The 11,289-nt window shown below is 36.4% G+C and overlaps 2 protein-coding genes across 3 annotated transcripts in view; both read left to right on the forward strand.

Moving 5' to 3' along the window:
- The window catches only part of med21 (mediator complex subunit 21), a gene marked incomplete at its 5' end in the record, with an annotated part of 6,326 nt that extends 3,433 nt beyond the window's left edge, over positions 1-2,893 (forward strand). Inside the window, 1 exon segment of the mRNA XM_014018436.1 lies at positions 2,238-2,893. Within this exon segment, the coding sequence (XP_013873890.1) occupies positions 2,238-2,417 (180 nt within the window).
- A 4,838-nt stretch (positions 2,894-7,731) lies between these two features.
- The window catches only part of LOC106524580 (serine/threonine-protein kinase 38-like), a 20,685-nt gene continuing 17,127 nt past the window's right edge, over positions 7,732-11,289 (forward strand). The window contains exon 1 of one of the 2 annotated variants that reach the window (XM_014018437.1): positions 7,732-8,098. The gene's annotated coding sequence lies outside the window, so the exon portion shown is untranslated. The remainder of the gene's footprint in view (positions 8,099-11,289) is intronic. The other variant, XM_014018438.1, reaches the window with a different exon arrangement.

The following is an 11,289-nucleotide window of genomic DNA, read 5'->3' on the forward strand; positions in this document are numbered from 1 at the left end:
CACCTATAGAATACTCACACCAAGTGTTTACTTATGTAGGTAAAAGTATGTTTAACAACCTGTTAAAATACAGCAGAATGCAGGAAATGGCGTCTACTTTATTCAAAATGTTCTGGGGGACCCCTAGACCCCCCACCAGACTGATTTTACACACTGTTTTCTCCTTCATTAAATACCATACAGCCCTGATCACAACTGTTGGCAAAAGTCCAAATAAGCAGGTTGTACAAAGACGTTATTTAGTACGACAGAATATTACTGCCACACAAGATTTTTTTATTTTAATTACGAGATTAAAGTCGTAATTATACGAGAATAAATTCATAACATTACGAGATTAAAGTTGTAATTTTATGAGAATAAAGTCATAATATTACGAGATTAAAGTCGTAATTTTACGAGAATAATTCATAATATTACGAGATTAAAGTTGTAATTTTACGAGAATAAATTCATAATATTACGAGATTAAAGTTGTAATTTTATGAGAATAAAGTCATAATATTACGAGATTAAAGTCGTAATTTTACGAGAATAAATTCATAATATTACAAGATTAAAGTCGTAATTATATGAGAATAAAGTCATAATATTACGAGATTAAAGTTGTAATTTTATGAGAATAAAGTCATAATATTACGAGATTAAAGTTGTAATTTTATGAGAATAAAGTCATAATATTACGAGATTAAAGTTGTAATATTACAAGATTAAAGTCGTAATTTTAGGAGAATAAAGTCAATATTACGAGGCTGAAGTCACTATATTATGAGAAGAAAATCATAATATTACAAGAATAAAGTCATAATATTACGAGAATAAAGTCATAATATTACGAGAATAAAGTCATAATTTTACGAGAATAGTCATAATATTACGAGATTAAAGTCATAATTTTACGAGATTAAAGTCGTAATATTACAAGAAAAAAAGTCATAATCACGACGTGTCTTGTTTCCTGTTCCTCATTTCCTCCTTTTTTCCCTCACACCTGTGTACATCCATGTCGCTGTGTTTATAAAGTAGTGAATGATGACTTGGGTCACTGTTAGATTAATATGCTGTCATCCAAATTAGCTACGACTAACTCCGTCAACCTATCCATTAATTACAACACGGCTTCAGTTTATAGTCGTTTGCACAATTTCCTAGTCCTGCTACTGATAATTTGATGCTAATGTGCAAAAAGATTAACTATTCATTTATAGCAATACTAAAAAACAACTTGACAAGTTGCTCAACATTCCTCATTTTAATGCAGTGGTAACTGCATGCTTTTTTCCTGTAAAGGCTACAATATTATGACATTTTTCTCATAATATTATGAATTTAAACTCCTAATATGACTTTAAACTCGTAATATTACGACTTTATTTTCATGCGACTTTAATGTCGTAAAATTGTGACTTTATTCTCGTAATTTAAAAAAAAATCTCGTTGTGTGGCCCTAATACTCCGTCGTATACTTCTTGGTCATACTTCAAGATCATGAAACCTGACCGACATCAGAAGCATAATATTGTGTACTTTTGAATACAGCAGTTTTAAAAAGAAAACCTTCTTCATTACTCCATTGCATTGACTGTTTTATTTATTTATTTAGTACTAACTTTATATTTTAAAAAATCACAGCACAGATAGTCCTTTGCACAGAAAAAAAGAATTTAAAATCACCTTTTTTATTAAAATGAGATGACTTTAACAAGACCACAACAAAATCCAACACTAGTTTTATATACAGATGACAGAATTTTAATCCATGTAGTGAAAACAGGAAGGATTTTTACATTTGCATATATTTACACATCAATTTATCATCAATTTAAACTCTATGCAGTTTTAAAAATTGGACTTGCTTTGGTCTTTGCCCTGTTTAGACTAGCTCAGCAATCCTAATTTAAACTCCAAACTTTGGTTGTTCAAAGAGAAACAGGTAAATTATGAATTGTTCATAACCTCTCCACAGAACTTGCCTTTCCAAACATTTGAACAGCAGCAGCTTCCTGGAGACAAAACCCAGTCAGAAGCACTGAGTAAAAATAATGAGTCATGAGTCTGCGGTCCATTTATTTATGGATGACTGTTATCCAAGTTAAACAAGTCTAGCTAATGTCATAGAGGAAGTATGTTTGAGCCACTAAATTTAAACATTGAGCAATCTGAGTTTCACCAGCTGAAAGAGTTCAGGGTCTCATGATGATTAGAAATCATATTATTATATCTGTGACCCCCCTCAGGCGGCAAGTCTCCGTCAGCTGGAGGAGGAGAACCATGAAGCAGCAGCTCGTCTGGAGGAGGTGGTTTACCGCGGCGATATGCTGCTGGAGAAGATCCAGAACGCGCTGGCCGACATCGCCCAGTCTCAGCTCCGCACACGCAACGGCGCGCCCAGCCAACCRTCACCAGCCGAGTCCTGACCCCCCAAGTACCCCAACAAACCCTAACARCCCTACCGACACCCAACCATCCCCAACAACCTTCAACAACCACCATCAACCCCATTTTCAGTCGTTTTCTATCAAATCTTGAAGTCAAAGCTATTAAAGGAGGAAAATCAAACACTAGAGGCATTAGTTTTTTTTTTTTTTACAGGTTTTACAGTTTTTATTTTACAGGACTAAAGTTTTACTTTAAAAGTCTTTTTGTGTCCTTCAACTGAGTCAGTTAAAAAAAACACAGAAATCCACCCTTTTAAGATTGAAGATGCATTTGTACATTCAAAATATTAAAGATATCATGTTTATAAAATGTCTGTATTGTTTATGTTGTTACATTATTTGCTGTATATTTTGTTTGTTTTCGTATTTGTCTGTTTTGTATTTAAAAACTCCCCTTCAGTTTGACTCCACTCACTGAAAGCCAACTTATTTTTGAATAAACAAAATACTTGGTTCTTGTTGAGTTTTTTATTATGTGGTATTTTTTAAATGGCATAATTAGTATTTTTGAAAGATTTTTTTTAATACAGCCATAAATTTCAAAACGGATGTGTTAAATTTAAATAAGATTTGAGTACATTGATTTGAAAATCTCAAACCTATATTTTATTTACTATAGAACAGTAGATCTATGTTAAAAAAAATACATTTCAAAATGTTGGGATAGGCAGAAAAGGCTTAAAAATTACGTACAAAAAAATGTCCAATAGGAAGAGCTTCTTTAACCTGTGGGGTGCCTCAGGTTGTGGGCCACCTGATACAAACATTTATTTGTGATTTCTCATATTTCACACTTGGATCATGCCAGTCTGTGTGCCTACACTGGCTTCTAATTAAGTTTTTACATTAAAATGGTCTCATTTTTTTATGAAACCATGACAGTCAACTTCAACTTATCTGAATTTYAAATTCTTTCAAGACTTCTGATCAAAGCCTTTTGTTTTATCTCAGGAAAATGCAGTGTTTTCYAAGATAAATGATTTTTTATTGATATTTTAACTGAAAATATGACAGAACATAAATTAGACAAAACAAACATGTAAAGRGACAGGAATGTTTGGAAAATCACACGGAAGCAACACAGCTTCTTTTTACTTAAACACATAGTAACATAAAGTACATATCACATTTTCCAAACATTATGCAAGCATAGCACCTCTTAATTTTGGTATCCACCATGCGCCCAGAGAGGCTACGCAACACCAGATGTGCGATAGTTGGCCTGCATTATGTATTTTATACATCCAACAAAGGCCCTACACAAACAGCTTGCACATACAGCATTGGTGACATATGATCTGAAACATTTAGTTTTGGATCAGAAGTGCTCGRTATCTATCTTCTGTCTCAATACTTAGAACTCCAAATTTGCTTATGTTTGTACATTGGGTCATGTATGGTTTCATCCATACCMAAGATGTTGTAAAATTAATTCTCTTACAAAACAATTTGAATTGCAAACTTTCCAATTTAATGACATGGTCCTTTTGTGCTACAAGAAATGAAAGATGAGCTATTTTATCTTTTTTTTTTAGTTTGAAACTGAGTAGCTCTTTTGCTTAAAAGACAAAAAGTTTCACATCTGGACAACGCCACAACATACGTCAACAATGTCCCCTTTAGCCATTCCAACAAAGCTCTGTGGGTCTATGATCAATTTGTTTGAGTTTGGCTGGAGATACATAGGCACGGTGTAAGATGTAAAGTTGTCATTCTGATACAAATATTTTTGTTGCATTTCTCCATATTTACTTCTAGTCCATAGAATTTTTATATTCTGACATTCCCATTGGATGTCCCAGTGTTGGATTTGTGACCTGTCCAGTGTGAACCCCGCCCCTCGGGATATAGGCACCAGTGACCCTGAAAGGAAGAAGCAGGTAATGGATGGATTTTCCCATTAGGATTGGATTCTGCTGTTTGGATTTTTACCTGTATTAATTAAAATTTTATACAAACCTGAAACTGCTAAAATCCTTTATTTATAATCATAATATTCTTTAGAAAGCTTTGACAATGCTGGGTGTACTGTAAAAAGACATTAGCTCTGAGGTTGTATCAGGACAGTTCCTCAAAGGAAAAGAAAAACACTTTCTCATCAATATTTGATATTTGTAATATATTGTGTTGTTTCCATATATTATTTAAAAGGGGGTTTCCAGCAGCTGTAAAAGCCAAATTATTCCATATTGGACAAGATGCAAAAACTCCATTTACATTACCTGTTTTCTCRTGAAGTTTCTGTATGGATTTACATGTATATTATTATTATCCAGGTTAGCAAGAGGATATGATGCCAGAGTGATGTTAATGCAGTAGATGGATTTATTTCCTTCACATTTTTTTCCTTAGCCAATCCCAACTATCTCTTTCCCACTTTTTTATATTAMCAAAACAAAGCATATCAGACATTAAATGCAACATAATACAGGTAAATGTCAGGAATCACAAGACCTCCTTGATTCTCGCTTAAACTTATTTTCTTAACACTGATGGTGTGCTTTTTGTCCTTCCATTTAAACCCTACTGTAGGTATGTCTGGAGGAGATTAAAGAGATAATTCTTGGGGGAACATTCATCTTGAGCACCTCTGCTCTGCCCCACACGTAAAAATGACCATCTTTTAAGGTCTTCTTTTATCAAATTAATTAATGGTCGTCACACCCCCCCCCCCCCCATTATTTTATTGATAAACATCCTTTTGTTACTCTTAAATATTCCAGATTTTTCTATATAAAGGGAGCAAAGCCCAGTTCTGTTTTGAATGTGTTCAGAGGTATTACAGACCTAACTAAAGTCAATGATTCATGTAGAAGCAATAAGCGTCTCTGAGGCCAAGGAGATCTCCACACAGGTCATAGACAAAGTTGTGGAGAGGTAAACCAGGGTTGGAATATCAAAATGTAGCACAAAACCCTTGGAGCGCCAGTAAATCCATTATTAGGAGGCAGAAAGATTATGCCACCACAGTAAAGCTGCCATAAAAACTCCCAGTCTGGGCAAAGAGAACATTAATCAGAGAAGCAACGAAGAGGCCAAAGATAGYCCTGATGAAGCTGGGCAGCGTTTCTGCAGAGATGGGAGGATCTGGTTCTTTATTGATCCACATCAGAGGAAACGCACTCACAGCAAGACTACTGACAAGATTTWAAAAAATTAAAGTAATAACACAAAACATAAAGAAACACAATAAAACATTGTAAAAATACAACAAACTTACTGTATATGCAGTAAATTAATAACATATCCTGCACAGAGCTGAACTTTATGAAATAAAAGTGGAAAAATTACACTGAAGAAAAAAAATTTGATTGTTTGGAATTTGTCATAAGGCAGGTAGGAAATTCCTCCAATACGTCTATCAGGGGTGTTAAAACCATTTTCACCGAGGGCCACATGAGCATTACGGTGGCCCTCAAAGAGCCAGTTGTAAATAACTTCCATTCTTTGACTAAACAAAAATATTCCTCCTTATTGCTTGTTTAGGATTAACAAACACTAACTGAGCTCTACGTGGCATTTCCTGCATAGAAATAATGTTTTAACATGTCCTCTTATAATCACTCAAAAGKACTACGTGTATGACTGAATTTATTACTTCATTATACCAATTTARAATAAAACCCTCTTATCCCCCACCGTATTTAACTTTATAAACCTGTTGCATCGTGTGTAGGTTTATTAGATTCAATCACGTGTCTTAGTGTGTTTATTGATAAAAGTTCAGTAAATAGAAACCACCTTCCCTTCTTGTTTACTTTGAGTACAATTTTTTTTCCAATTATTTTTGAGCCTCTTGGACTTAATTTCAGACACTGATTATTCTTTGTGCTCAATGATCAATTTAGATATTCRCTGTATTTCTGTTACTGTTACAGCATTTCCTGTCCTGATGTAATTTTTCACAACAGCCTTTAACTCATGTAGCCTTCAGAGAAATGAGGATGTGTCATCACATCTGTGTCCTTTAGGGAACTAAAGAGCTGTTTTTAGCCYGTTTCAGAATGTTTTTAATAGAGAAGCCCAGATGTTTTTATTAGAGTATTTAACATGCTTCTTTTAGTCAGTCAGCCCATGCAGTTCGTTTTCTACCTCTAAGCATTCCTAACCACACCAGGAGGAATAACTTTTGCTCTTTAACCGTCTTTGTGTTTCAGTTTAAATTGAGTCCAAACGTGGATCAGGGGGTTTGAGTCCATTTAAAAACTGATCTTTGAGCGGCGGGCTGCACGCCAGAGAGTTTACGGCCTGAATCTAAATATAGGGGCCGTGTCACRGTTTAGTGAGGGCCCACTGATGTGAGAACCATAAAAACAGCCTTGTTTGATGCTGTGCACCACACCCAGACGTGTTGACATCATGGTTCCAACGRGTAAAAAATAATAATAATAAAATAACACCCGAACCATCTAAATAAGGAGATTTATGACTGTGAAACTTTTACCATTCACTCTGAACTAGTCTGCTGCTTGTGAATCAATACAACTATAAAACAACAGTGTTATTGTCGTTATCTGTGGTTCCCAGAACTAATCAGGTTCATCTTTTTGCTTTATGCACCTGTTCTTTGTCCCTAAGGCTTTTCACATTCATACCTACAAGGAAACAACAGAAATCCAGTCTTCTGAATAGCACAAAAACCTAGTCTCCATTGTCTAACTTAAACAAAACTACTTTATATTCAAATCGGATGCATGATTAAATCAGGCTTTACAAGAAAAAGGCCCAAATTTCCAAGGTCAAATAAGGAAAACTTTCTCAGAAGTCTGTTCTTATCACACTTTATGGTGTTTTATCTGGTTTATTGTCACAGAAGACTCATGAGGTTATAACTGTTGYATGTATATGTAGTTGTGACATTCCAGCATGACTTCTGATTGACTCTTAGTAAACAGTAACAAAACCCTAACAAGAAAGCTAGCCACAAATTTGACCTTTCATAAGCTTGTGCTTCTTAGGGTTTAAAAAAAGCTTCTTTTTTTGTATTTAATCTGCCACGGTAACACCATTTTAAAATGAGTTATTTTTAGTAAAGGTCTGAACAAACTACAACCCCCACAGTGATGTAAAATCTCCCAGTTGCAGGTACAATTTATTCTTTTTAGTCTCCAGTGATCGCTAGCCGACTGAACCTGCGGGCTGGTGAGGCCGGCACGTATCTTCCTATTGGCTGAAGGGCCGGTCACTCTTTCATGTTTCCGTCTGTGATTGGGCAGAGGAAATTGAAGCCCAGCCTAYTTACTTATGATTGGCTGTTGCCAGCGTCACTCAGAGCGGCGATTGCGTAGCCCAGAACGTCTGGTGAGCCTCACAGGAAGCAGAGGGTCTTATATTTCATAATTTGTGAGGATAAAGACGGGGGTCAAACGTGCGGTTTAAGGAAGGGGGTCCCAGATGAAGACAGGTGGATATTTACCTGATTTTTTACGGATACGTTTTTGCTAAGGACGGGGCATTTTTGTTATGATTTGGCGCTGATATTGAGGATGTTTACCGTTCAGCCTCAGCGGTTTCTCTGACGGGCAGTCAGAATTTAAAGTGGAGCTCCTCCAACCTTCAACGTGAAAAAACAAACAAACAAACAAATTTTATTTAATCTTTTTCTACTGGTCTGGGTGCTGGCGGTACGCCAATAATTTACTCTGGAGCAGGACACGGAGGTAGGTGGATACAAATCTGTTATTGTTACCAGAACCTGCCAGACATAAGAGAAGGAGCTAAATGCATATTTATCTATTGTTTAAGTATGAATTTATAGTAAATGCAACAATATGTTTTTAAGCTCTGGATGTTATGCGTCAGCTTTAACAGACAGGGTGAACTCAGGTGAGTTGTTAAACATTAAACAGAAAATACATGTTTTGTTTAGTTTTATTTTATTGTTATAAATTATGAACGTTACAGACAGGTAAACAATATGTCTGCGTTTATTAAATGATTCACGTTAACACAAGAAAACAGGCCAAATAACTGTGTTACAACAGAAAATATAGTCCACATGCTTTTATTCTGAAAGGGTACACCAAGATCAGGAGCTTTACAGTTAATTTTGTGTTGAAACTCCAATGATTGTGTGGAAAAAATAAAATTAAAGGGATCCCCAATTAGTTGTAACATTAGACTTTATATGATAAACATATACTTTAACTGTAAAATAAAGACTGTAAAAATACTGTAGGCTGTTTAGTTTTTATAATTTTTAAACTAAAAATTTAAAAATATATTACACGGACAGGGCCATTTTATTTACACGCAAAGCATTCTGGGTAAATGATGACATCAACTAGGTCATCAGTGCGAGGCAGCTAGCAAGCTATATCCACCCTGAAGGTTAATCTTGGACAATATCTGATGATCGACTCTTTTAAATGAAACCAGAGAGCGTTGACAGAGAGGAGAAGGTAGAAATGACTCAGCCTGGAACTGAAAATATGGATGGAGGACAACAGAGCTGCTTCATGGAAGAAGAACCTCAGCTTAGCCTGTTAGCTTTAGTGTTAGCCCCGATGCTATCACCATGTATACTTTATGTATTAGCTCAGCGCTACACATTCTCCTCTCATCACTGACGTCCTCCATCCACATAACAGAGAGGGGAATACAAAAATGACTCAGCCTGTAACTGAAAATAAGGATGGAGGACCTCAGTTTAGCTTGTTTGTCGCGCTAGCGCCAAGCTAATACATATAGGCTGTGTCCAAAACGGCAGGACGGGTCCTCCGAAGGTCGAATTTGTCGGCCGCATACGTCACAGCGCCGCGACGAAGGACGTCCAAAACGGAAGACTCCTCCGATGCGTCTGACAAATACGTCCTTCTTTTTCCCCGAATCGAAGGACAGGTCTGATGAATCCTTCCCGGCCCAGCATATCCCATAATGCATTGCGGCCCGACCGGAGATTTTTTTAAGCTAGTAATGGCGGACGAAGCGAGAGAAAAGAATACATTTTAAATAAAAGTATGGTGATTTAAAAATTAAAAAAAATTAGCGGTTGTAATTCTAATACTTTTATCATTTGTATGGACATGTTTTTAAATATTATTTTTTCGTCATAAAAAACGCGAAATAAACATGAACCTACAGCGGGTCAATTAGTTCTTCAAATGATACTTTTAAGTTAATTTTATAGTTTTGTGATATTAATAATGCTAATGTATTGATATTTTTCTAGTTTTGATTTAAGTTTGCTTGTTTAGCGTCGTCACAGTTGCTAGGTGACAAGACGTACGCCGGGGTAAGGAGGGGAGGCCAGACCGTCCAAATCCACAGCCTCTTTTTTTCCGGTCTTCCCGGTCTACCAAGGACCCGGCCCTCCGAGACCGGGGAGTCTGGGTCCTCCGGAGGACCCGTCCTGTCGTTTTGGACACACCCATAAGGCAATGTAGCATGAGGGCTAGCGCAAAGGCTAACAGGCTAAGCTGAGGTTCTTCCATGAAGCAGCTCTGTTGTCCTCCATCCATATTTTCAGTTACAGGCTGAGTCATTTCTACCTTCTCCTCTCTGTCAATGCTCTCTGGTTTCATTTAAAAGAGCCAGTTGTCAGATATTGTCCAAGATTAAACTTCAGGGTGGATATAGCTCCCTAGCAGCCTCGCACTGATGACCTAGTTGATGTCATCATTTACCCGAATGCTTTGTGTGTAAATAAAATGGCTCAGTCCGTGTTAAAATATATTTAAAAAATACAAATCTAAATTGCCTACAGTATTTTTACAGTCTTTATTTTACAGTTAAAATAAATGTTTATCAAATAAAGTTTAATGTTACAACTAACCGTGGATCCCTTTAAGGGTGCAATAGGAAAACAGATGAAAATGACATTCTGTCCAATTTAAAGAGTGTGTGGAAAATTATGAATAATAATATTTTACTGCTTACCAGTAGCTTTTTGAGATACTAGAGAAATTAAATTAAAATTTAAAAGTACTTAGTGGTAATGCAATGTCACGAAGAGTGGTTAAACAAGAAAATCCAAAATTAACAATAGACAAGCTAATGGCTAGTCTGAAGCTAAGGTGGTGAGGAACTGATGTATTTTTAAAACAGCTCTCATCTCAGATGTTTTACTTTGACGTCACTCTCACAATTACTAAATCAAAGGTTATTTGAAAGCTAGRTGAAGCACTTAGGGGTGCGGTGGTGTAATGATTAGGACCCCCAGCTTTGTATCTCAATGTCTTCTTACAAAATCCTACCTAAAAGCCTGCTCAGTTCGGCTGTAGTAGCTATTCCAGGCCTGTGTTTGTTTTGCTGCAACACTACTGCATGAATACACCAAAAACAGGAAACAAGGGATGGAGCATGTCCATAAAGTTGAAAAGGTTTAGAGGCTATGACATTGTCATTTTAAAGATTCAAGATTTATTTTCACTTCAGGACCTGTTTTCAAAAAGACTATTTTAGAGCTCCCAAAAATCTGTTCCAAWATAGACGACCCCAGTCAGATTAGTTTATTATGACCGTCTGAGTGGGTGTAATTCCAAATCAGAGTTTGTCATTTTTAGTTTGGGTTTAGTTCAGGTTAAACTAGTTAAACTCAGCCTTATTTGCTGTTTTAGTGTTTAGGCTTTAAATTTTGTGTGTGAGTGTGTGTGTGTGTGTGTGTCCTCATGACTGAGTCCTTTCATTCACAACGGAAAGACTTGTGCTGTCCCGTAAAGGGCGGAGTGCTGTCTGAGAGTGGAACTCCCTAACAGAAGAGTTTTACGCCAAACGCACAGATCTGGCTTTTAGCGAGGGGAAAAGTGACACTGCTGGGTCTCCTGCTTGGAATGTCCTCTCATTTTTGTAACACACACACACACACACACACACACACACACACACACACACACACACACACACACACACA

Source organism: Austrofundulus limnaeus, unplaced genomic scaffold (assembly GCF_001266775.1).
Source record: "Austrofundulus limnaeus strain Quisiro unplaced genomic scaffold, Austrofundulus_limnaeus-1.0 Scaffold193, whole genome shotgun sequence".
NCBI classification, from domain to species: Eukaryota; Metazoa; Chordata; class Actinopteri; order Cyprinodontiformes; family Rivulidae; genus Austrofundulus; species Austrofundulus limnaeus.